At 42.9% G+C, this 27,078-nt stretch overlaps 2 protein-coding genes across 3 annotated transcripts in view; one reads left to right on the forward strand and one right to left on the reverse strand.

Moving 5' to 3' along the window:
* Positions 1-145: 145 nt before the first annotated feature.
* nup88 (nucleoporin 88) lies at positions 146-15,630 on the forward strand. Its single transcript, XM_061248702.1, has 17 exons — positions 146-388; positions 1,435-1,604; positions 3,212-3,337; positions 4,008-4,094; positions 4,910-5,086; positions 6,377-6,563; positions 7,100-7,250; positions 7,945-8,043; positions 8,294-8,384; positions 8,622-8,726; positions 8,847-8,999; positions 9,267-9,395; positions 10,145-10,210; positions 11,567-11,647; positions 12,036-12,162; positions 14,838-14,956; positions 15,150-15,630. The coding sequence occupies exons 1-17, from the start codon at positions 155-157 to the stop codon at positions 15,211-15,213; spliced, it is 2,166 nt and encodes a 721-aa protein (XP_061104686.1). The 5' UTR covers positions 146-154; the 3' UTR covers positions 15,214-15,630.
* A 337-nt stretch (positions 15,631-15,967) lies between these two features.
* Positions 15,968-27,078, reverse strand: part of rabep1 (rabaptin, RAB GTPase binding effector protein 1) — a 28,518-nt gene continuing 17,407 nt past the window's right edge. Inside the window, exons 14-18 of one of the 2 annotated variants that reach the window (XM_061248672.1) lie at positions 24,915-25,104; positions 23,293-23,348; positions 22,588-22,686; positions 21,567-21,683; positions 15,968-20,884 (exon numbers count right to left, since the gene is read on the reverse strand). In XM_061248672.1, coding sequence (XP_061104656.1) covers positions 20,783-20,884; positions 21,567-21,683; positions 22,588-22,686; positions 23,293-23,348; positions 24,915-25,104 — 564 coding nt within the window. In that variant the 3' untranslated portion in view covers positions 15,968-20,782. Of the gene's footprint in view, positions 20,885-21,566; positions 21,684-22,587; positions 22,687-23,292; positions 23,349-24,914; positions 25,105-25,147; positions 26,331-27,078 lie in introns of those variants that run through there. The other variant, XM_061248673.1, reaches the window with a different exon arrangement.

Raw genomic sequence — 27,078 nt, forward strand, 5'->3', positions numbered from 1 at the left:
TTTCACGTCAAAAACTACAATTCCCGTACCCCTACTGAGGGTTACTTTACGGTTTCACTTGATTGGTTGAATATATTTTAGAGGGACTGGAACCTCGTTTCTATTGGTAAATTGACATAAATCGTCATTCTATGACGATGAGATATTTGTGAAAATGGCGGCGTTCACAGGAGAGCACTGGAGAAGCGAGCTTCCAGGCCATGAAATCTTTATTAAATTACGAGAGAAGCTTCATTTAGAACCTCAAGCAAGTGGTAGAAGACTTGCCAAAAACCTTACATTTTGCTTGAATGGAGATTTATTCGTATGGGACGATGATGATAGTGTATTTTACACAACCAACCTGAGACAACTGAACCCAGAAGAGCGAGATAATTCAGCATACCAGGTAAGCCTCCGTGGTTCTTCTGGTCACTTACTAGCTTAACTAGCTGGCTAGTTAGAAAAGTTGATTAGTAATATTTAGCTAGATAGCTTGTTTCTGTTGGAATGCGTAGGGGTCTGATTTCTTTTGTAATTGACCTCAGCTACCATAATGGATTGATATGTTGCCTAATTCTTGCTCAGTTCTTCTGCACTTAAGCTTTCTGACAGCTGCCTGATTCGCAAGACAAATATGACGACCAAACACGACGCGCTTGATTCGCTCATTACTTTGGCGCTAGCTAGTTCTGATTATTGCTGTCATTCTCTGCACGTGTTACTGTGTTGCAAGGTGTTTGAATGTCGCAAGTCATACGCACATCCTATATCCTGGTCTGCGATCAGTGGGTCATAATGGTGTGTCCCTGATAAAACATGAAGCCTCGCAGCATTGCTTTCTCATTGCCTTTGTAGTGTTGTACGACTTAGTTGTACTTCGCTGTATGTCGCTCTGGATAAGAGCGTCTGCTAAATGCCTGTAATGTAATGTGTTGAATAGTTTACCTGTATTTTAAAATGATATATGTTGAAGAATTACGTATTACTGACCATACAACAACACTAGAACTAAAAATTGACACTATAAAAACGGTTACCATTTTTTGGTAGGATTGCTTGGTCCCGCTGACTGCGTTGCTGATGCACAACTGTTGCTTTGTCCCTGCTAAGGATCTGGTCTATCCACCATGGTCATATGAAAGACTTCATTTGTTGTTGTACAGCGACACATTCAGTTATGTTGGCGACACCTTATTAAACTGTTTTCTTTTCATCGTCTGGTCTCATTTGGTTGCAAGACTGGTTCTGCTGTCCTTTCTGTCTCAACCTGAATTTTACAAAGACCATGTATGTGGGTGTAGCATTGTTGTGCATCTCATGAACCCCAGTCCATCCTGACAATGGTAAACACATAATCATATTGGCTGCACCGTTCCATGCAATCTGAGTATTTCAAATTTGAATTAGAAAGGGCAACCGTAGCAGGCTGTGACTTGTGCTCTCTCTCCACAGACACTGCTGTGCATCAACCCGCCGAGGTTCGAAGTGTGCGAGGTGATGCTTAGCCCCACCCAGTACCACGTCGCTCTGATCGGCCACCGTGGCGCCACCGTCCTGGAACTGCCACAGCGCTGGGGCAAGAAGTCCGAGTTCGAGGGTGGTCGCAGCCAGATCAACTGCAAGTGAGTAATCATAATGCCCTGACCGCCTCAGAATCACGGTCACAAGCATGAGACGAGACGGCTTGAAGAAGGCGTCTTGCTCTCCTTCGGGCTGCTGAGGGCCAGGGTGTGGGCGGTGTATCCCCTAGCTAACACTAACTGGATTAGATAGGGTACGATTGGCTACCAAATTGGGAGAAGAAGGGAAAAAATCTGAAAGAAATGTATTAAAGGCTTGGTCCCGCTGACTCTGCATTGCTGATGCACAACTGTTTCTTTGTCCCTGCTAAGGGTCTGACCTCTCCAGCATGGGCATATGAAAGAGTGATGAAAATGCCCTGACACATTGATATCTCAGACTGGAATGGGGATTTATTTGGGTTACACATTAGACCCTGTTGTGTTTTTGTTCTTATCAGCCACTGAGCTTCTCGTGAATACCCTGTGATAAGTTCTTAATGTAGCTATTGTTGCTTGGCTTAATAAAATCTTCTCAGTTGCTCATTTTCATTTTGGTTTAAGTTCCACATTTTCTTTTATTTAGACAAAAGGCATTAAGAGTGGTTTTATGGGAAAGCTTTGTACCAGACACTAATAAAGTCTTTGAATTGGGGCCATTTAATTGGTCTGTTCGTGGTACAGCCAAATGAGCATTTCTTCGTTCTTCTGAGCGTGACATTTTGACATTACCATGTTACACTTTGAACTAAGCATCATTTTCTGGAGAAAAGCATGCCCTTTAAGGTAAAGTGTTTAAAAATCTCTGTGACTTCGGTAAAAAAAGTACAAATGAAGGTAGCAGCCTCCATGGCTATAATTATGGGGCATTTTACCCATCTGCCCACAAGACGGATCAATATCTTAGAAAGGTGGATGGAGCTATTCTGAGACAAAAGCACACATTGCAGAGATATTGTGCTATCGCTTAACTGTAACCAGCTTGTTTCTGTGTTGACTCTCTTACGTGATAAACACACCTGGCTCTTGGGTCATTCTTCTGGCCTGAAACACTGATGTTGACGTGTGTTTTTTCCATGTAAAGAACAAAGCTACTATGCAGATGCTTTAAAGCACATGTGTCAAACTCCAGTCCTGGAGGGCTACTGTGTCTGCTGGTTTTTGGGGTGTTCTTCACACCAGTTGTTAAGCCAAGTCATTGATTGGCTAAAGAATCCACACACCTTGTTCTCAACACCTTCATTGGCATTAAGAAATTGAAAGGAAACCACAAAAACCCACAGACACTTAGTTTGCTTTAAAGTTTCCTTTTTTCTTTTTAAAATGGCGTCTCAAGGGGGGATTGAAAAGAACACACAAAGATCAAACATGAACTTTCTGGGATGTTGAATTCCAGATAAAGACCCAGCATCCTCTCACAGGAAGTTCCTGTGAGAGATCTAAGGAGCTCTGGGCAGGTGTGCAGGGGCCGGCTCGGCTCAGGCTGGGGAGGAAATCGCACAGTAGGCAGAGGGAAGGGATTACACCCAGCATTGTCCAGACGCCACATCCCGTCGGGCGCAAACCCCGTGGGAAGCGGCAAGCTTAGTTCACGCAAACCAAGAGCAATGGCCGCCCCGCGCCGGGCGGACGTCGCTGATTCCCCGCTCTCCGTTTCCCTCCCTCGGCAGGACCATCCCCGTGGCAGAGCGCTTCTTCACCAGCTCCACGTCCGTGACCCTCCGGCAGGCGGCCTGGTACCCCAGCGAGACGGAGGAGCCCCACCTGGTCCTGCTCACTTCTGATAACACCCTGAGGTAAGGGCCCCATGAGATGGCATGCCACCGGCTGCTGGGTTTATATACTGTTCGCTGTCCTTAATGATTCCCACGGTGCCGTGTATGTGGCTGGGGACAGAAAGCCACTAATTCAGTGCAGGTACTCACTCACTCAGGGCCGCTGTATCATAGGCTGTTGTAACCCACATGACACTGTTCACAAGCCCATGTTACGGATCCGGCACGTGGTAGAATAACAAAAATGTTATTATTGGACATATTTGGGAGTGATCTATTAACATATAGCGTCAGTGTTTTTATTCTTGGTTTTGTCGCAATCAACGGCGGAGAATAACTAACAAAAAATTCTTATTTCAAGAAAATAATGTCCACTTGTTTACTTTAAATGCCTAGAAAACAGCTAGCAAATACATATCATATCTTATTTCAGGATCGTTTTCTTTTTTGTTATGCAGCAGCGACCTATTGCCACTCTCAAATATATCAAAATGACCAACCATAAAACCGGAGTTATGTTTGAAAGAAAAGAAAGTAGCAATAAAACCGTCTAGGCAAACATAAGGCTAGCAATAAGAAAACAAGTGTGCAGTTGTGCGCGGTAGTTGGTCTGGAGATGTATGGATAGCTGTTTAAATTTAATCTGGGTTGTATTGCATTATATTGTCCGTTCACTGAGCTCTTTATGCAGGTTCTACAGCCTTAAGGAGCCACACACACCAGACCGGGTGCTCTCTGTATCCCAGTCAGAGGAGGATGGTACTATTCACACACGAGGGTGAGTCATTTGGGCCTGCCTTGTCTGAGCACACATACACACACACACACACACACACACGGGTGCACGAACACACACATACAGGCATGCACGTGCACACACACACACACACAAACACACACACATACAGGCATGCACGCACACACACACACAAATGCAGGCATGTATGCACACACACACACACACACACACACACACACACACACACGCAGCCACACACACACATGCACAAAAGCACACACATGGCCTCACACACACCAGCAATAGTTGATTGTGTGTTTTGCTGCTCAGATAAGAGGTTTGACACGCCACACTGTGCTCTGATTAAAAAGTCTTTGTGCGCCTGCATGATCAATAATGCTGTCATCCTGAAATGCCAGATTAGCTCACTACGCTGGTTGGTATTCAGTGTTTCCATAGGTGTTTATGAAGACAGTTTCTGCTTGCCATTTTCAAAGATCACCAGCACCTGAAACTGACATTAAAAACATTGCACCCATTCAAAAACGTAACCTGAAAATAAGTGCAACTGCTGTCTCTGATCCTAGGCGCTACGTTTCAGAGAACAGCCAGCTTGAACTGGTTTCAGCAAATATGATGCTTTTGCCATGACCAACGCTTTCTGTGGCTTGAGAGCTCAGCGGTTGCAAATTCTTTGCAGAGATGAGCGAGATTGTTCGCGCTTTGCTGTACAAGTGCTGCTGCTTCTGTTTGCTGGTTTAAACGGCGTGCGGCTGAGGTCAAGCTGTGGGAATCGGACGAGGAACGCATCGTATTGTGCGCTTAAACCGGGTTTAATCGATTCTGCTTTTCAGCCGCTCCTACGCCGCATCCCTCGGGGAGATCGCCGTGGCGTTCGACTTCGGGCCCCCGGCAGGGGCCCCGCGGCAGCTCACAGGCCAGCGCAAGAAGGAAGAGGTGCTGGCGTACCCCCTCTACATCCTGTACGAGAACGGAGAGACCTACCTGATCTACACCAGCCTGGCGCACAGGTCAGTGTGGTGTCGTCGCGCGCTAAGCCCAGGATCGGGGGTCTGTTTGTTCTGTGATTGCACTTGAGATATGCACGCATGCTATTTCTGTTAATGCAATTTATGTAGAATTCTGGCAGGTTAAATGTAGGTTAGCAGCGGTGGCTATTTTGTGGTTGACCCGTTATGGGCAGATTCGACCTGCATGTTACATCTCCCTTAACAAACGGATGCGACCTGCGCATTACATCTCCCTTAAAGGTACAATAGGTTAAAACAGTATTACAAGACTATTGTATATCCCTTCCTGTCATTGAAAAAGTCTCACTGACATGTTGACTCACCCACCTTTATTGTCCTTAAATTCAGGTTTCAAAATATACAGTTGATGCACCAACACTCGTGGCAAAACATTGTACAGCTGAACTGCAATTAAAGCTCATTGGTTAAAAAATGGTTCCAACTGCCACAGCCAATGGCATTCTGGGGGCTTATTCTAATTGTTCGTGACGCTGCCCAAATTGCACTCCAGACAAGCAATCACTGAAACACTGTACTATTGCTTATTATCCAAGCGAAGACTACATATCTAGTTATAAAACAATACCAGTTTGTTATCGGTAGCAACAAGCACATTAGCTATAGTTAGCTTGAAGAATTTACAAATTTCCACTTAGAATAAAATATAGGCAATACGGACATAGTGACATTTGTGCATTCAGGAAGCTAACTAGTAATCGCTCATTTGCTTGTTATAGCGAACTGGTATTGTTTTCTAACTAGATAAGCAATACGTTCCGTTTGTCTCTTTACGTGTTCAATAATCCGTATTTCTCTTAAACTGTAAGTTGCAGTTGCATCGTTTGCATACCATATCGTATTTATATAGCCAGCTAGTTACGCAGCCAAATAACTTGCTTGCTCACAATATAGTTGGTTAGTTAAAGTGAAAACTATAAATAGTGTTGCGTTGCACACCAAAGTCAAGATCTCAAAGTCACCTGTTTGGCGAACAATTTCTTGCTATAACACTACGAAAAGATGGCAGCCTCTGTTGCGTTTGTCACTGTCAGCTTTCCAAAACAGTGCATGCAAACACTGAACTGTATAATAAGAATTTATATTACGCCTTATATTCATAGACAGTGGGTGTTGTGGTTTGACAGAAATGACCTATTGTACCTTTTAACAGACTGATACGACATGCGCATTGCATCTCCCTCATATGACGGTTTTTCAAGACACATAATGGGTCAAGCAATGACCAAGCTGTGAGGTGGTATTCTGAGGCTCTACGTTTGTATTTCCCAGCGGTGGAACTCTAGGGAAGCTGCTAGGTCCGTTACCCATGTATCCCGCCGCTGAGGATAACTATGGCTACGACGCATGCGCTGTACTCTGCCTGCCCTCCGTGCCCAACATCCTGGTCATCGCCACGGAGACGGGCACACTATACCACTGCGTCGTGCTGGAGGCGGAGGAAGAGGAGGAGTCTGGAGTCAGTACCAGTCAATCAAATCCTTCAAATGTTATCAGTCTTCACCTCTTTTAATAGATTTTAAAATTTGACTTTCTGTCCAGATATTTTGTAGACATTTGGTGAAACTATGGTTCTATATACTATACCCATATAGTCAGTCATAAATTGTGACGACCAGTTTCACACAAATCGATGTTCATCTAAAAATGTCAAGAGTGAATGTTCAGAGTGAAAATATACTTTTAAAGGGTTTATGCATAAGATGACAAGTCATAGCCCCTGGTGTATATCTGTGCTTTTATCTGATTGAGTTATTTTGTGCTAGGCATATTCCCTTCAAGGACAATGAAGGATCTGTCTCTCTGTCGGCACCTTCTCATTCAGAACAATCCGTCACAAACTATGACAAAACGAATCATAAGAACTGCTTACCAAATCATAACGGCATAGGATTCTGTGCGTATTATGCACTAAGGCAGAAAGTGGGATTGTGTTCATGGAACTACCATTGGCAGTCTTCCACCACTAACAGAAGCCCTTGTGTGTGTGTCCAGGCTGTGGAGAGGTGGACGCGTGGCTCCGAGGCCGTGCCTTCGTTGTACGTGTTTGAGTGTGTGGAGCTGGAACTAACCCTCAAACTGGCCACTGGGGAGGAGGAGGAGCCTGCGGAGTCTGACTTCACCTGTCCAATCAGATTGCACCGAGGTAAGGAGGCCACTCCTCTTCATTGCCTTCTTTTTTTCAAAACTGGAGAAGCCAAGCGAGGCAGTAACTGTGATTGAGACCAAATAAATGTAGTGTCACTTTTCCATGAAGTGGTGTTGCTCTGTTACTTGGGGACCCTTATCTACTAAAACTGAAATGAAGTCTGCCTCCACTGAGCAGTTGGCTCAGTGGTCATTACAGATCTCATTGCTCTGGTTGTCTGTTAAACCTGTGTCTGTGCTACAGTAGAAATTTGTATGTTTCGCTGAAGTTCATTAACCATTGCTATACTGTACCCCAGTTAATGTGTGAACAAATTCTGCTGAAAATAGTATTGGTGGTTTTTCAGAATTTCAAATGTAAGATTTGTTCTGGTATGTCTGTGTATCATGCGACACCCCTGTGAATGGAATCGTAGTGTGCATGTTATAACCAAAGCTATTCCAAAAACATCTTAAACAGAAGGTTGTAGCACTAAGAGCCTTATTTACTAAGACCTTATAGCATGTGGAAAACCTTTTAGCACACGCAAAACCAATAACATGACTAACAGTTGGTCATGGTATTTGTTTTGCATCAGTCAATGGTATTTGTAAAAGGTTTTGCTAAAGGTCTTAGTAAATCTGGCCCTGAGTGTATTAGAACTACACTGACCCCCAGAAGCATTTGCATGGATGTGTTGGTCTGTTTGCAGACCCCTTGTGCCAGCATCGATACCACTGCACACATGAAGCGGGGGTGCACAGCGTGGGCCTCCCCTGGTTCAACAAACTGCACAACTTCCTTCAGTCTGGTGAGTACCGAGACGCCACTTTGAATATTTAGCTGCATAGCGCAGTCTAATTAACGGTTCAAAGGGTAATTAGTCTCCATGAAGCTGCACCGTGTTTAATAAATGCGTCTATTAAGTTTGATCTTAAAGTTTTATGAAGATAACTTCCCAAGTTAGATTTAATTGCACTGACTGGTAAATGGTAAATGGCATTCATTTTGTTAAATGTCATTTTTGACGATGGTCTCTCTTCATCTCTTTCTCCTGGTAGATGAGGAAGATAAGGATAGCTTTCAGGAGTTGGCAGCTGAACAGCGTTGCATTGTGGAGCACATCCTTTGCACCAGGCCACTTAGCAGCAGGTAACAGATGTGGAATCCTACTCTTCCTCCATTTCACAGGAAGGGCTTGGTAAACTCAATTCAGTAATTTGCCTTGACACTGGAAGGATGCAGAGAGAGTCCCCAGCAGGAGCACTCTTTGATGCCCATTTATTAGTCGATGATGATCTTGGGTAAAGATCATATGAAGGACCTGTGCTTGTTTAGGACTGTATGATGTAATACACTGGACTCGTTTGCTTTTCTCTCGTTCTCCAGCTTGTCGGCTCCAGTGCGTGGGTTCTGGATCGTGTCGGACCTGTCTCTGGGAGCTACAATGATCTGCGTCACCAGCACCTACGAATGCCTCCTGCTCCCTTTGCTGTAGGTCTTAACGCTGCGCCCAAGCAGTTTCATATCGTCTCCTGGCCTTAATGAAGAAAAGGCTGTTTCCAAGGGAACCTGCCTGAGACGCTGTAAAGGAGATTTGTTTTTCTGTTCTAGGAGTTCGATCCGCCCACCTTCCCCTCCCCTACTGTGTTCCCACCCAGGGGTGGGGCCTGGAAGCTCTCCCCTGCGTGGACTGACCAATGACCCGTTTGAGCAGCATATCCGGAACATTCTGGCACGCAGCTCAACGAATCCACTCCTTCTGAGGTAACACAGGAATGACTAGAAGTCAGTCTTTTTTTTATTATTATTATTTTTTATTTTTTATTTTTTCAGGAAAGGGCAAGTATCCTTTTAACCCCTTAAAAGCTTTGGTTTTGAAGTAATCTCTTACAATGTTCAGATAAGTGATGCAATCATTGCAAATTAAATGTAATGCTAATTCATTGATGTGTTTTACAGTTCAGAATACATTATTAGCTTAATAAGATGTCTTGGATTTGCAGTTAAAATGGCTGATTTGCATTGTTTCAGGGCGGGGGAGAAGGACACGTCCTCGCCTCCTCCAGCAGAATGCCTGCAGCTCTTGAGCAGGGCCACGCAGGTGTTTCGAGAAGAGTACATCCTCAAACAGGACCTGGCCCGCGAGGAAATGCAAAGGAGGTACATGTTCAGCAGAGGCCTTCTGCACCCACTGAGTGGAGACATTTGAACTTTTTTTCTTTTTTAATCCACAACCTATGAAGACCCATCCTTGGTGAAAACATGTTTCTGTGGTCCGGCACGGGAGTGAATAACCTTTGATCGATGTAGCTGTTGCTATGGTAAATGGCGGGAGCAAAAGCCAGCATGTACATTGGCCCTCCAGGACATTTTTTGCTCCCCTTGTTGGAGCAGATTCTCTGTCTGCAAGGAAATGTTTGATATTTTTTCTTCTGCCTTTGCAGATTACATTACATTACATTAAAGGCATTTGGCAGACGCTCTTATTCAGAGCGACATACAGTTGATTTGACTAAGCAGGAGACAATCCTCCCCTGGAGCATTGCAGGGTTAAGGGCCTTGCTCAAGGGCCGAACGGCTTTGCGGATCTTATTGTGACTACACCGACCTTGCGGGTCCCGGTCATGTACCTCAACCACTATGCTACAGGCTCCCCTGATCCCTGTGGCTTGAGCAGACATATTTGAGCTGATGTCCTGCCTTTGTAGAAATGTCAGAGCTGATTCCTGTGGCTAGCGTAACATTTGAGCTGTTCTCCTGGCCTTTTGAGTCTATTCCTGTATGGGGACGACAGGGATCTGGTGATCCTCTCTCTCTGTGCAGAGGTGCTGATCCTCTCGAAGTGAGGATTCTCTGGATGAGCCAGGAAGTGTTTGGATCCACCCGATGGCTTTTCTCTTTCTATGCAGGGTAAAACTCTTGAATGGGCAAAAGAAGAAGCAGCTTGATGACCTTGCTCTGTGCAGAGAGGAGAGGTATGTAAAGGGTCTTCTGAGTGTTTTTGTATCCATTTCAAAACCTAAGCCACAGCACTCCAGAAATGTACAAATACCCCTGCACATTCAATTTGCCTTATTACATTTACCATAAGTTGCACAAATGTATTCTATTTCTTTGTGCAAGTATGATGTAATATGTATTCTATTGTGTAATTATACTTGGTTTCATGTATGCTTTTAACCGATTAAACAATGGCTTCCGAAAGTATTCAGACAACATTACTTTTTTTTCACTTTACTGTGATGTAGATTTAATTTTAAATTGATGAAATTGCCATTAGTGCCAATTAATCTACACTCAATAATCCATAATGACAAAGTGAAAACATGTTTTTAGACATTTTTGCTAATTTATTAAATCAAAGACTGAAATCTATAATTTACATGAGTATTCAGACCTTTTGCTGTGGCACTCCAAATTGTGGTCAGATACATCCTAATGCACCTAATCCTTTGCTTTAATTATCCTTAATGGATACTTGATTGGAGTCCACCTGTGGCAAATTGAATTGATTGGGCATAGTTTAGAAAGGCACACACCTGTGTATATAAGGTCCCACAATTCATACGGCATGTCAGGACAAAAACCAAGCCATGAAGACAATTGTGGCGAGGCATAGATCAGGGCAAGGGTATAAAACCATTTCTAAAGCTTTGAGTGTTCCCAGGAGCACAATAGCCTCAATAATTTTGGAATGGTTTGGAACCACCAGGCCAAACTTAGTAACCGGTCAAGAAGGGCCTTGGTCAGGGAGGTGACCAAAAACCCAACAGTCATTCCAACAGAGCTTTGGAAGTCCTCTGCAGAGATTATTATCCTTCCGGCAGGTTCTCCCATCTCCGCAGCACTCCATCAATCAGGCCTTGATGGTAGAGTGGCTAGACGGAAGCAAGTCTTGAGTAAAAGACATAAGACAGCCTGCTTCGAGTTGGCCAAACAGCATTACAAGGACTCTGAGAGCATGAGATGATCAACTGGTCTGATGAGATAAAAATGTAACTCGTTGGGTAGAATGTTTTCACTTTGTCATTATGGGTTATTGAGTATAGATTTAATTTTATCCATTTAAAATCTACTACGCAAAGTATGCGAAAAGTGAAGGGGTCTGAATCCTTTCTTGAAACCACTATATGATAACCAAATCATTTAATATAAATCTTGTTACTGTAAATAGCTGGTCATATGTAAGAGTGCCCGTCTCATGGCCTGAACAGGTCATTTGACTAAAACAATGAAAATATGTATGCAACGATATGTAATCTCATAGGGTAAGGGCTCTCAATAGGTCATTTTCATGTTTCATGACTTCTAATGCTTTTTATGTCATGCAGGAAAAGTCTACGAGAGTCCGCAGAACGCCTGGCTGATAAGTACGAAGACGCCAAATATCGGCAAGAAGCCATCATGAACAGGTCCATCTAATTTTCTCTGCCCCTACGTCTTGGCATGAAACATTAGGGAGCACTCATCAATGAGTATATTTGTACTCACCAAATATATAATGCTGTCTTAACCCTTTCAGTCCTAAGCTGAATATGTGATTGATTCAACCCACATCCAAATGGGTTTTGGCTTTGGTTGAGAAAATTGACAAAGTTGAGAGAATTTAGTTGGGTTTTAATAGGGGCTTAAAACAAGAGTATAGCAGTCATTTTGATTGGTTGAGAAGGTATATGGTTGAGTGCAATGGCACCCTTGGGACTGAAAGGGGTTAATGAACTGTAAGTCAGGGGAAGTAAGTTTCACCTTGGTGATTAGGACATTTGCCCCGGGCTAACCAGCGTATGCTTGTTGTGGCAGGGTGAAGCGGGTTCTGGGCAGCCTGCGTAGCCAGCTGCCCGTGCTGTCGGACAGCGAGAAGGACATGAGGAAGGAGCTGCAGACCATTAACGACCAGTTGCGTCACCTGGGCAACGGCATTAAACAGGTCAGACTCCATTCACAATGGCACAGGGGAGTGGCTCTGAGACCGCCTACAACCAAGACGCAGTCACGTACCATCACACTCAGTCCGTCCATGCGCTTTACCCAACTCAGGCAATGGCCATGCTCCATATCAGAGGTGAACAATGAGGGCTGCATCTGTTCTCATGTCTTCTGGTTTTAATGACTTAATTAGCACCAAAATTGGACATTTAACCACATTTCTTGATAGGCACTTGAATGACAGCCGAGGACTGTTCTTGTATGAAAAGTTTTACTGTGATCTAAGTGAACCAGTGTTGATGTATACAGCTAATTTGCTCATGTAGCCAGGATAATCAGTGGAAACAACCTGCTTACACACATCCAGGACCAGAATTGCCCACCCCTGCTCCTTATAGATTGGGAAAAGTGTGATAAAAGCACTGCATACTTGGCATACTACTCATACAACATTTCAATGAAAATCAGCCTGAAATTTATTTGAGTAGTGTGCTAGTATGTGATTTCAAACAAAGACATGGTTAAGGTTAACAGTTTGGATTCCCAGGTGAAGCACTGTTCACCCAGGAAGTTGTAGTTGCAAAGGTGGAAAAAACACTTGTGCCCATGTGAAAGATGCTTATCCTTGTTTTTCTGACTAGTGCGCTGTATAAATTTGACACTAAATAACTATTTTCAGGCAACAGTCTTCATTTGAGGAATGTGGCCAATTACAATGTAATTGATCTAAAACTATATTTCAACCTCCAGATTGGTGTGTCCAGCTAAAGCATACAGTGGCTTCAGAAAGTATTCAGACCCCTTCACTTTTTGCACACTTTGTGTTGTTGCCACTTTTTGCCCGTCAATATATACTTAATAACCTATAATGAGTGAAAATGTAATTTCTCAAAAACTGAAAAATGTAATTTACATATGCATTCAGACCCTTTGCTTTGGCACTCCAAATTGTGGTCCGGTGCATCTTGTTTGCTTTAATTATCCTTGAGATGCGTCTAGAAATTGATAGGAGTCCACCTGTGGCAAATTTAATTGATTGGACATACACCTGTGTGTATAAGGTCCCACAATGCACACTGCATGTCAGGACAAAAACCAAGCCATGAATTCCAAGGAACTCTCTGTAGACTCTCTGCAATAGCCTCTGCATTGTGTGAGGCATTGATCAGGGCAAGGGTATGAAACCATTTCTAAAGCTTTGAGTGTTCCCAGTAGCACAGTGGGCTGAATATGAGTTGTGAAATGGAAGAACTTGCTTGAGTTGGCTGTCCAGCAAAACTGGGAGGTGACCACTCCAACAGGGCTTCAGAAGTCTTCTGCAGAGATCGGAAAAACAACCACCTCAGCAGCACTCCATCAATCAGGCCTTTATGGTAGTGGCAAGACAGAAGCCACTCTTGACTAAAAGGCATGACAGCCTGCTTGGAGTTTGCCAAATGGCATTTAAAAGACTCTGAGAGTATGACAAAAAAGATTCTCGTCTGATGAGAACATTTTGGAACTCTTTGGCCAGAACTTTGGACACTATGTCTAGCAAACACTTCTCAGCGGCAGTGACAGGGAGACAGGTCAGCACAACAATGACCCGAAGCATACAGCCAAGACAATGCTGGAGTAGCTTCTGGACAAGTCTCTGACTGTCCTTGAGTGGCCCAGCTAACGGCCATACTTAAACCCCATAGAACATCCGTGGAGAGACCTGAGGATGGCAGTTCAAGATTCGTTCATTCATTCATTATCCTAACCCGCTTATCCTGAATAGGGTCGCAGGAGGGCTGGAGCCTATCCCAGCATACATTGGGCGAAAGGCAGGAATACACCCTGGACCGGTCGCCAGTCCATCGCAGGGCACACACCATTCACTCACACACTGATACCCACGGGCAATTTACATTCTCCAATCAGCCTGACCCGCATGTCTTTGGACTGTGGGAAGAAACCGGAGTACCCGGAGAAACCCACACAAACACGGGTAGAACATGCGAACTCCACACAGAGAGGCCCTGGCCGACCGGGATACGAACCCAGGACCTCCTTGCTGTGAGGCGGCAGTGCTACCCACTGCACCATCCGTGCTGCCCCAGTTCAAGATTCTTTCCATCCAATCTGATGGAGCTTGAGAGGATCTTCCAGGAGGAATGGGATAAACTGTCCAGGGCACCAAATCCAGACTTACCCAAGAAGACTTAAAGCTGTAATTGCTGCGAAAGCTGTTTCTGCAAAGTACTGAATTAAGGGTCTAAATACGTATATGAATGAGATTTCAGTTTTCGATTTCATAAATTAGCAAAATTTTAAATCTACAACACATTATAGTGTGCAAAAAGTGAAGTGGACTGAATACTTTCTGAAGCCACTATGTCCCTGTGCAAGCCCCCAGTCTGAAATAAATTGTTTGTGCCTGATCATGCAAGTGGCTGGGAGTCTCGTGGGATGATGTAATTGGCCATAACACTGCTCAAGGAGGGAAAGTGTCATTTGATTTGGCAGTGTCTGGCTGTGGTGACCGTCTTACTAGTCTATACTCACCAGTGAGAAGTCCACACACACACAACTGGACTTCACTGTTCTTTCTTGCAAAAGGAAGAAATGGGGAATAAAATTAAAATGTGTTTAAAAATAAATACTCGCCATAAACGTACTGCAGAAAAGGTATCAACAATCCACCTCCCACAGGTTAATATGAAGATGGAGTATCAGAAGAAGCAGATGGAGAAAGGAGTGTCCCCGGCTAAGGCCAGTATCGCCCTTAGCGCCCATCAGAAGAAGTGTGTCCAAGGGGTCCTTAAAGAACAGTGAGTATCTTCAGCTTCTTGTAGGGGGAAGGGGCCCATCCGATCCTGTAGGGTTCATCATCTCCTTGACCGTATCCGCTTGGTGCCTGTGCCTTTAGCGCTCTAGGACCATGCCTAATGTGTCCTGACAACCATTTTGTTTTCCTCACCGTGAAAGCGGGGCCCTGTTCTGACAGTGTTGTGCTTTCAACAGGGGCGAGCACATCGCTGACATGATGAAGCAAATCAAGGACATCAAGAACCATTTCAGCTTCTGAGAAGCACAGTATCACAATTCCGCAGAAATGCCACCCCCTTATTTCACACCCAAATGGGGGGGCTGGCAGGGAGCTTGCTCTTCTCAGACATGAAGTCAGCAGAAAAATCCGCTTTCCTCTTGTCATTTTATCCAATTGGACAAGTGAATTTGACTTGGTGTTATTCTTTTTACTAATATTACTTTTGATCCTGCGAGACACACGATTACATTTTAGCGATTCCTTTTTTTGTGGTAAGTTCTGGTGAACAGCTTGGTTATGTTTCATTAGGTTTGCTCTTCATATTTTAGTGTAGTGCAATATGGGGGGCAAATATGACCACCTTAGAATGTTTTTGTATAACTACATCTTATCAAGGTTTTATACAAGTGCATAATGTATATTTATCTCGCTGTGGAATAAAGTTCATGTTTTGTACAGTTTATTGTCTAGCTTCATATTTACACTAGCTTTGAGTTCTGCCTTGTATTCTGTCACAGTATGGATGGACAATTCTTAATTCCCAGCCATTTTGAGACAATGACGGTCACTCTGGTTCAAAGCGGGGTCATTCTCTAAAAACAGGAAGGGATTCCCCCCTGGCTGACTGAGTTGCTCTGTCTCCCAAGTTTTCCTGGGTCTGTCTTCATAGCATGTGAATAGACCGTGACTGTATGCGTCATAGCATACGAATACAGGCATTCCACTTTATTTATGCCTAATAATTATCCACATAAAGGATTTGTTTCAAAATGTTTAAGCAGCACACACTAAATAAATTACAATCTGGTTTATTAGATATATACAGAGATATGTACACAGTACAGTATGAGTTCGCAAAGGGGTCCCGCAAAAAAGCATGTGGACAAAACATAAAAGTGGACAGGTCTTAAAGCAGTTTCCTCACAATGAGGCCAGGGTGACCGACTCAAAGGGAAATTAGTCACGACAGTTGCTTTGCCCTTGGTTTGGATATCACCGCAGCCACAAGGCATCATTGTTCAACCCCATCATAGTGGCAGGGAGGGGAAAAACAATCAGGGTTAAAGGTTTCTTGAGATGCACCAGGACAGTGACAGTTTGAGTCTTCAAAACAAAGGTACAAATATGAGTTTTGCACACAATACCAATGAATACAATTTGATAAATTCACTTTTTGTAACGCATGCTCTCTTTCCTGTATGATTTGGAATTGAGAAACAACCGTATTTAAGTCTATACAATAACAGCCCAGAAATTGTCTGCAAAGAGAGGCCAATTTATTATCCACGCCAAAAAAAGACCCCATACCAGCAGCTGAATCTGAACATATTAATTTTGTCCTTTAAATCATTCACCTTGGAATTGAAATGCAAAATGATACACAGTTTAGGGTGAGGACCGGCAGAACTGTTTTTAGATGACACCTCTTAAGCTCTTTCATCATGTGGGACCAAGAATGTTCAGGAACCTCAGCTTTTACACACTGTTCTACTATACACCACTGAAGAACCAAACAATAATAAAAACAAGTCTATGGAGTTCTCAATTTTACTAACAAAAACATTTAAACAAACCAAAATGCAACACTTTTAACAAAGGAAGGACCCCCACCCACCCTTTCCAAGAAATTAACTGGCCTACGTATGTCTGCAGAATCCTAGACCTTTTTTTGCGATTCTATGTACTGGTATTTATCTAAGAGGAGAGAGGGACACATTTCCAATTGGTTTCACAGTCAAGCTCACCATTTTAATCGAATGACTAATCTCAGGGTATGATGGATACGAATGCCATTTCAACACATGGTACTTAATTATGGTCAGTCACTTATATATATAAAAAAAAAAAAAAAAAGTATTACTAAGAAATCATGTCCAGTATCATTTAATTGCATGGTTCACTCCTTTACTGCATGGGTAGATTAAGAGTGTCATGGCTGCACCTGCCAGATCTAATTTAACTCTTCCCTCTTTGTCCCTGTGGTTGAGTTTCTCTACTGGATGCTAAAATCCACAAAACGTGCTGGGAGATTATTTTAAGTTCTGCCTGACTTCAAAGATTAGCAGGGCATACTTGACTGATTTCAGTGAGAAAACACTGGCCTATCAGCACTGATGTACTAAAGTATGGATGCTGCTGTTCTCTTGAACATGATGTAAAACAAACAAAGCAAATGTTTATAGCTCCTCTAAGCAGCAGTTTGTCATTCTGAAATTCAAATGTAGAATACACAGTTAAATCGACCAGGATTAGCCTCTAAACCATTACTGACACCAGTCATACAACAATAGGCACTGCAAATGTATGTTTTACATTTTGAGTGAAGCTGCAGCCTTGCTTTAACATTTTCCAAAGTACTCTTCTCATTGTTTCATACACTTCCCAGCATACATCATTCTACAGCAGAAGTATTATTCATATACACTCAGGACATCTAGTGGCCTCTAGTGAATAAGGCTCTAGGCCAGGACATGCAAGTTAAACAGGTATGCTAACTGAGTTTATCACCATTATCCTGAGTACAAAACACATGGGGTGGATATTCAATTCTGAAAAAGGATGAGCAGCAGCATAATATTTTAAGAAGCATTTTCCTATGTAGGTTATTTTTGACACAAGGCAAAATAATGAATCATGCTGTCGCGTCTGGCAAGTTCTATAAAAATTCAGCCAAATAAAGAAGTCCCAACACTTCAGCCAATATCAGCCATATCTTCCCTGTCAAACATTGGTTATGGTTAAATCCTTACAAGCTTACATTCTCACCACCTGAACTCATGTCAGTAATACTTGCATTTTTACACTAAGAAATGGTTCCAAAGGTCAGGTTATGTAGGGAGCTACTGTAAATACATAGTGTTGGAGCTGTCTTAGGCAGCTGATATAAAGTGAAAGAAGCTCTTTACCATTGCGTCTTCATGCTCAACCATGGTTTACTGTGTTAAAAGTCTGTTTCAAATTTAATTTAGTGCAAACTAAACCTTGATTGACACACTGCACTCCTGGTCAATGTACTGTCTTCATTTACCACTGTTAACCAAACCATCATTTCCTCATAAAACTATTCAGTTCGACCCCCACTTGCGCATAAAGATGCACGTTGGCCTAAGATTCTCTGTATTTCCAACAGTTTCAAACTGGTTCCAAAGCTAATTGACGACACGTTACTTTGAAACTGATTATTTACATTTCATGTGACTTTTATTTACACGTTCACTCACCACTAACCACTTCACCCTGTTTTTTTTTGGTAAATGTACACCAGTGGGTGGCATAAAACGAGCACTCCACCGAAGGACAAAAAAGAAAAAAACATTCCACATTTGCCTGGAAGAATAGAGCTGTGTGGAAGTGTGCCTTAAATTTTCTTGGTTAGCACTTTTTGAACCACCGAAGCAACCTTCAATTCTGTTGTAAGTTAGGTCAGGCTACTTCTAATTGAGTGAAGTGTATAATGGATAAGTTAATCTTGTTATAGAAATTGCAATGTAAGGATCCAGTTTGAGAATGACTTCTCCATGTGCAGTAAAACCAGATTGTGTAGACTGCCAGAAAGCAGAAGTCACTTGATATTGCCAGAAAATAACTACAACCACCTTGTTATCCTGCAGTTTCTCACAGAAGTGACTTCCTTGGAAGTAGTGTGAAAGCCGTTTACAAATTATCGTTTGGTATTTCTGCTTTAGATAGTGTTTTCCACGTACAACCTACCACCAGTTCAATTAAATGTCAATTTAACAACGAAAGTCGGGTTGTTATACTATGGAACGAGGCTGCCGTCTAGAATTTAAAATTCAACTGAAATAGAAGTCTCTTTCGCCATATGGAGTCATTTTTGGGGAATGACATAAACTGTAAACCCAGAGGATGTAAATACATTTTAGTCAAGAAATCAATCCAATGGCCTTTTTGGTGGAATGCTCACCTAAGCACTGTGAAAAGGTTGTTTTTAGTGCTTCGCCTACTTGTGTACTTCAGTTTCCTTTTATTGTGTCATCGCGCCACACCCTTGTAGTGCACTGTGAAGCTCAGCTGGCTTCTTGCCTTGTCAGTCTCATGCTATATGCCCACAGTTCCAAAACCACAAGCCACAACAGGGACCTTTGTGTGCGTTGCTAATAGGACAGTGTTGATGACTGACACCAACCAAGAGCCAAGTTAGGAAGTTAAAATTAAAACCAAGACAAAGCTGTGAAAAGAAAAACCTAAATAATAAATTCATCAAATGAACTTGCTAAATGCAAGCCCTGGATATGAAATGTAAGCACAGGATATTTCACTGACTGTGCAGAAATGTACACATCATACTAACAGATGCTCACCAGAAATGAGGCTAGAACTCAGGACTATTCATCGAAGTGCTGTCTTTCAAGGTAGCCAATCACACTGGGGAAATTAAGATTTTTACTTCCATGTTCAAAATGCTGCCTTTTTTTCCATGTTCTTGGTCGCAAAAATGAACTCACCATTAAATGTTTAAATCAGAAATCCAATTAAATCTAAATGAATCCTAGCCTGAAATCAACCAAAACAACCAGTGTTGAATTGTCTAATCCAAAAGGCAATGCTCGAAAAAGCTGAGGTTCCACCTGGAAACCTCTCCAAAGATGCTTCTCATAACTGATGAAACATCTTTGTTAAGAACAAGAACTCCAGTCTTTTTTCTCCCTAGGTCTATCTAAAGCCGATGAGTCATTAATAATAATATGCCACTGATACCATGAGCAGACACATATATTAATTAAAGAGGTTGGCCGATGCAGAGAATAATTTTATCAGGGAGTATGAGATGCTCAAGAGAAGCAGTGGCAGGTCAGAAAATATAACCGCAATGGGGTCTGGGTGAAATGGTTAATGGACCAGCAAAAATAAAATAAAAACACAGTTCTGGTCATGACAAAAACTGACTGAGGGCCAGGGAAGAGTACATTTAAAAGATTACTTCATCAGTCCAATAGATATATTCTGTATATACAAATGTTCTGTGATTCCTTCATTGGTTTCTTGCCTCGTGCCCTTCAGAGAAAGTAGAGAGTTAAGAGTCACAGAACCACAGAGAGAGAGAATATCAGCCAGTTTGTCAAGTGTGTGACATGGTAGAAATAAAGGGGGATTTCTTTTGATGCCTGATCACCTGAAGGAGAAGTTGCAGAAGAAAGAAAGACCACACAACCCCTTTCTGGCAGGCCAAAGGACAGTTTCACATTTAGAAACACAGGACAGACACACGGGCATCTCCACTCCTCAAGACTCAACAGTCATTTGATTATTTACAAAATCTCTGGTAGTGTTCTTCACGAATCCTGCCTCGGATGCCTCCACGCACTCCTACACAGGGAGGCCATTTTCTGTTTCTCTTACATGTGGGTTTTCTTTTTGGTTTCAGTCCTCCATGTGCAATCTTGGGTTTTAAAAATAAAGTCCATCCTACCTCCCAGGCCACTCAGAATGGGTATAAAGACCCTTGGGGAACAAGGGCACCATAATTCCGTGGAGAGGGGGAAGCCAGCCAGGCAGGCTTGGGTTGGGTTGGGTTGGGTTGGGTTGGGCTGGGCTGGGCTGGGCTGGGCTGCGCTGGGCTGGGCGGTGGCTGGAGTTTAGGGTGGTATCATGTCTCAGGAAGCTGGCTGATGTCAGTCAGGTTGGTGTCGTTGAGGATGGCGCGGATTCGATCCAAGGACTCGGCTTGACGGATGCGTTCCAACTGGACCTGGATGGACAACAGGGGTATGTAAAAGGCTGATGTGACCGCTCTTTCTCAAAACAAAAATATCAAGCAAGTATTGGGAGCGACAGAGCTGAAAACCAACGATAATCGAGCTGATTATTAGAGATGACATTACATTACATTACAAGGCATTTAGCAGACGCTCTTATCCAGAGACGAGCGATATAATTTTTTTTAGTGTCGATATTAATAACCCATATTGGACAGGCCAAACTGGTTGATGCCCATGATGATACATCCCTGTTCAACATTATAGCACACATGCAATGGCAACCAAGTTTCCACAATCATGGAAAAATACCTGAGCGTGAACTACCAAAATGTAACATTTAATTTGTATAACAAAATTTAATTTCAACTTGCCTACTTTACTATTAACGTAAGATAACTGTAGAGAGTGTCTGAGTCTGTATAGCTTTGTTAAAAGCATGAAAAATAATAAAAATAAATAAAGGGTTCTGATGACTGCCAATGGGCTACATTTTAAGCATGACAGTCTTATTCAGCAGCATCAACGGTGGATCAAATACATCTCAGCCGCTTGTAGGTTGAATGTTATCGGCCGTAATATTAGCATCAGTTGGAGAAGACATGGCCATCTGCCACAAACGCCGGTGGTCCTGAGGCGCTGGCGAAACCAGGCGAGTCTGAGCAAGGCCGTTACCTGGAGCGTCTGCGAGAGCTTGACAAAGTCTCTTTGCACCTGCTCGCTCACGTCCAGCTCCGTCTGCAACCTCTGCGCTTTGTCCTTCTCGTCAAACGCCTGGGCCTCCAGCGCCGCCTGGAACCAGCACAAAAAACAGAGCCGGATGAATTCAACCATCTTACACTTCTCCCCTCTGGCTGCAGATACAGAGCTTTTTTTTTTTTTTTTTTTTTTTTTGAGAACAAAGAAACAAACAAACAGAGCAAAAGTGACCAAAGTTAACTATCCAAACACTGCTTACCTAGCCAACTAAAAATACCGATACACAAAGCAAGTCACAGAGACAACAATTAAGGTTCACAGGGAGGTAGGGAGGGATGGGGAGAGGTGCTGCTTGAAGAGGTGTGTCTTCAGCTTGCGCTTGAAGGTGGGGAGAGATTCTACAGTTCTGACCTCAACGGGGAGTTTGTTCCACCACCGTGGAGCCAGAACAGACCGTAGTCGTGAGCGTGAGGTGGAGGTTCGGAGAGGGGGAGGTGCCAAGCGGCCTGTGGAGGCTGAACGAAGAGGTCTGGCAGGGGTGTAGGGTCTGATGATTTTTTGTAGATAAGCTGGGGAAGACCCTTTAACTGCTTGGAAGGCTAGCACCAATGTTTTGAATTTGATGCGAGCCATGACAGGCAGCCAGTGGAGGGAAGTAAGCAGGGGGGTGACGTGTGAGTATTTGGGAAGGTTGAAGACCAGACAAGCTGCTGCATTCTGGATGAGTGGTTAAGTGGTGATATATGTCTGTATATCCATTGATTGTGAAGATGATTTTCCTCTCTGAAGACTATCAATCTATCTTTCTATGTTTATCTCAATAACACTGCAGCGCTGCTGCTCTCAGAGCAGAAAGCGCAATGCCAACCCCGATTGTGCATGAACACAAAATGGAGGATTAGTAAATCAAACTGAAAAGCAGTAAGGCTGAAAGGGTGAGGCGGATGCAGTCCAGCATGCGACCGGCAGGCCTCCGTTTTGGAGTGATGGGTCTGACCTTGGCAGAGGTGGCCTCCTTCAGCTGCTCTTCCAGGCTGGTCTTCAGACCTTGTAAGCTGTCCAGTGCCTGAGTCTTTTCTGACAAACTGCGCTCCAACTACACAAGAAAACAAGTACTTCAACTCACCACCCCACACACCACATGCAAGGATTATTATTACTAGGATTAATAATAACTTTTTATAAAATATGACTAATTTATAGAGGAAGATAAACTAGAAAGTATCAGATAAAAGTATATTGTATGCACATGCACAGTATTTTACATTATATATAGAGATTAAGATTACAACATTATAATTATAACAAATGTATTTACAGCAGTGCTACTCAAACCAAGCAGGATTTCCATCTATATTTACACAAATAATGTTGACAGAACTGTGAAGAGGGGGTAACTTGTACAGCAGTTGGCCAAACCAGGTTGTTAAATATGCAGTGCAAAGCTACAAATCACTTTTCACTCAAAGCTCCAGAGACACTGCAAAATGTTTAGGTACCGGGCACTGAAATTAGAGCACCGTTTACTGTAACAGTAAACCTCACAATCGACTCAGCCGCTCAAACTCGCTCAAAACGAGCGGGATAGAAGGGCGCTCGCTGGGGAGTCATGGAAACGCAACAGACAGCGGCCCTTGGCGTGACCTTGACTTTCAATCAACCAAAACCGATTAATGCACGCCGCCTCCCCTCCTCCAAGTACCTGCTCTTTTTCAGTCTTCACTCGCTCCAGCTCAGTTTTCAGACTGGAGAACGACGCTGTAGGAGCAGAAGAGAGGGATTCAAATGGTTTTAACGTATTCTGAATACAAAAGCAAAGACGTGCTTTTATGATACTCATGGAGTGTGAGCTGTTATGTATGAATAATGCATTGAGGGATCATCAGTCCTTGTGGAAACATTGTACTGACTTAGTGAATGGAGGGAGGGGGGGGGGGGTAAAATGTTAATGGTATGCTTAGTATACATGGCATATTTCTGCACATTTTTAGGAGCAAAAACCTTGAAAATCCCCATTAAATCACTCATTGGTGATGCTGGATGTGTGGAATTAACATACTGAACACTGAAATTCTCAAATAAACAAGACTTCTACTCATTGTTTTCAACAATATGTTCCAACAATCTCACTTGAACTGAATTGAACTTAGTAGCTGTAATGTTTGTATAAAGGTCTCTTGGACTTGGTGAGTAAGGTGCACAACATGCCTCCACTGGTGTGCATGGTAATTTGCTGACAGTCTCCAAAGGGAAAAAAATATTCCCAGTAAGACAAAATATATATATATATATATATATTAAAAAAAAAAAAAAAAAAAAAACCTATTAAACAAAGTGACTGCAGGAAAAGAGTGTTATGTAAATTAGTAATTAGTAATTCCCATTCAGGGATGCAGTTGGTGAATTGGGTTATCAGCAGCAAACTGACTACAGACTACAGACTAGGGTGTAAACACACACAGCCAAAGCAGGCCAGTCAGACAGGTTCATACCTTCCAAGATGTCTGAACAACAGTCACCCGCGGAGGAAAGGGAGAGGAGAAAAAGAACAGGATTTAGAAGGCACAAAGAAAAGGCATAAAAGAAGGTCAGCGACAGGAGGAAGGGTTGGGGGGGGGGTAGACCGGTATTCAGTCTCCAATTGGAAAAAAAGCCATCTGCAGGGCCACTCACAGTGCGTTCACCAAGCCCCATAACCAAGCTTGCGTCTCACAGCTTTCCCAGTGTCCAGTATGGGATAATGGGAAAACAGATGCCTCTGTGCAAGCAGAGTTATGCACTGAGTCTTCTGCAAAGGGTAGCATCCCACAAAAGACCCCCTTTTGGTTCAAATGAGGAGCACTCAGAAAAAAACACTTGCCACTGATGTGGTACCCTATATTACACAAAAGTGTAATAATAAAAATGTGTTGTTTAGCTGACGTTTTTATCCAAAGCAATGTACAGTTCAGATTTGACTAAGGAGGGGACAATACTCCCTGGAGCAATGTGGGGTTAAGGGCCTTGCTCACAGGCTCAACAGCTCTGTGGATCTAACTGTGGCTAAACCGGGGCTTGAACCACTCAACCTTCCGGGTCCCAGACATGTACCTTAGCCACGAGGCTACAGGCTGCCCCAGGCTGTACCCCTAGTCATGGGCTTAATAATGAATTTCTCCCTTTTTTGTTTTAAAATCTACTTATAAGAACATTTTTGCACCTTTTCAGGGTACATTTTTGGAATTGTGTTCCTCAAAGAACAAAAAATGTGCCGCCACCGTGCCTTTATTTCTGAGAGTAAGAGACAACCGGAACAGGAAGGTCCTGCCCGAGCGCGAGCCTCACCGATCTCCTCCTTGCAGCCTTCGATCTCCAGCTGCAGCGTGTCCTCCAGGTTGTCCTTCAGGCACTGCTCGGCCTGGATCTGCTCCTTCAGGAAGAGGATCTCCGCCTTCAGCTTCTCCTCCAGGTGGTCTGCCGCTGTGCGCACGGCCACCACGTCCTCCCTGTAGGCCAGCACCAGAGCCTGCAGCTCCTGCGGACAGCACATTCCCCACTCAAAACTTTTTCAGGGCCTTCTCAAAGACATTTTAACCTCCTAAGACCTGGCTACACATGCGTGGACTCCACATTTTGGGCTGTACAACCATAATACTTAATTCTTAAGACCGAGAGTCCACATATGTGGACATCATTTTTCTCAAAAACTACATCATGTCAAAAGATGATGCTTAGTTTTTATACCCAATAAGGTCCCAATAAGCCGAAATAGCAAAGAGAAATTAAAAATGCATACCAAAAAAGAGTGCGGGTCTTAGGAGGTTAAGGATAAAGGCTTGACCTTCAAGGACACCTAAGCAAACATGAGGGCTACTTTGGGAAATGGAGCAACTTTTGCAAGACAGACTTACATTCTGGGGGCACTATTTAAAAAGATTCCATATTACACACCCGTGTTTCATTTTAGGTCCTGATATCCCTAAGAAGACGTTTGTGTGGATTTAAGTACCAAAAACAATCTCAATCCAGTTTTACCTGTCCATTCTCCAGCGCCTCTGAGCTTTATCAAGAAGAGGCTGTTTTAGGTGAGCCGGGCTGAAGCAAATGAGCGTATTGCTGTAATGTCACAACTTCACGGAAGTCCAAATGGCCATTTTCTTGATACGGATTGTGTGGATTTATTTGGGGACTGCGATTTGAAACTTTCAGAGGTGTTACAGCACCTTCAACTTCTTTATAATCTACATGGCAAAGGAAATGTCATTTTCCACAATATGGGACCTTTAAAATGATTGTGTGCCTGCAAAATGGCACACACGTCAGTATTCAGGGACAGATGGCTTTGGTAGTAGAATTAATGTACAAACCGCATTAATATTTTCCATTTCTTTTAAGCTTTTCAACCAGTGAGTGATGCAAGCCAGCAAGCAGACAGCTGCTGATCAAGCTTGTGAATAAGCAAGACAGATGGATGCATTTCACTCACATTTGCTCTGTTTTTATTTTGGCAATTTTATCTGACTTTTCAAGGACAGTGATGACTTCAGAGAATTAAAATATTATTAATATTATATAGAAATTTCTAGATCTTGGGAGCCCTTAGAGGGCTGAGAAAAACAAATGAGAATAAAAAAAAAAGTGTGCATCTTTCATCTTTTAGAATCCTGAAAGGCTTTGTCTTCCCCTCTCTTTTGGTTCACGAAGAAGCTGTCAGTCAGCTGCTTCTCGCCATATTATACACACCGGTGTATTAAAGACAAGCTGAAAACAAAAATCACATTTCCATAGCCATTCAAAGCATCTTGAAGCATATATTCCAAACTATGATTGAAATACTTGTGCATTTTCACATTAAAGTTTTCTTCCACCCACTTCCTGGAAAACAAGATTTTACGTCATCGTGTACCAGTGGGCTTCATCCTTCAATTTTGCATTCCCCTCCAATCTATAGCTGTGTCTCAAATGGCAGACTTGTGGACTAGTTAGTGAGTAAATCAAGCACAGAAGGTAACGGTCATGTGATCAAGTGCGTCCCAAACTCAAGTACAAAACTGACAAGTACACGTCAAAATCACCGGAAGTTCTCCTGTTGTGCTTGGGAGGACCAACAATGCTACTTCAGAGCACGCCTTCCGTTCCCAGTAGTCATTGTGTTTTCAGTACCGACAGCAAATAATTTTTATATTTACATTTTTATATTATAACTTTTATATTAAATCAAATATAAAGGATATATACAGTGCCCTCCATAATGTTTGGGACAAAGGCCCATCATTTAATTATTTGCCGCTGTACTCCACAATTTCAGTATATAAATCACATGTGGACACTGTCAGATTTTAATAGGGCATTTTTATACATTTTGGTTTCACCATGTATAAATTACAGCAGTGTTTATACATAGTCCCCCTATTTCAGGCCACCATATTGTTTGAGACACAGCAATGTTATGTACATGAAAATAGTCGTGTTTAGTATTTTGTTGCATATCCTCCTTTGCATGCCATGA

Source organism: Conger conger, chromosome 7 (assembly GCF_963514075.1).
Source record: "Conger conger chromosome 7, fConCon1.1, whole genome shotgun sequence".
Classification (NCBI taxonomy): domain Eukaryota; kingdom Metazoa; phylum Chordata; class Actinopteri; order Anguilliformes; family Congridae; genus Conger; species Conger conger.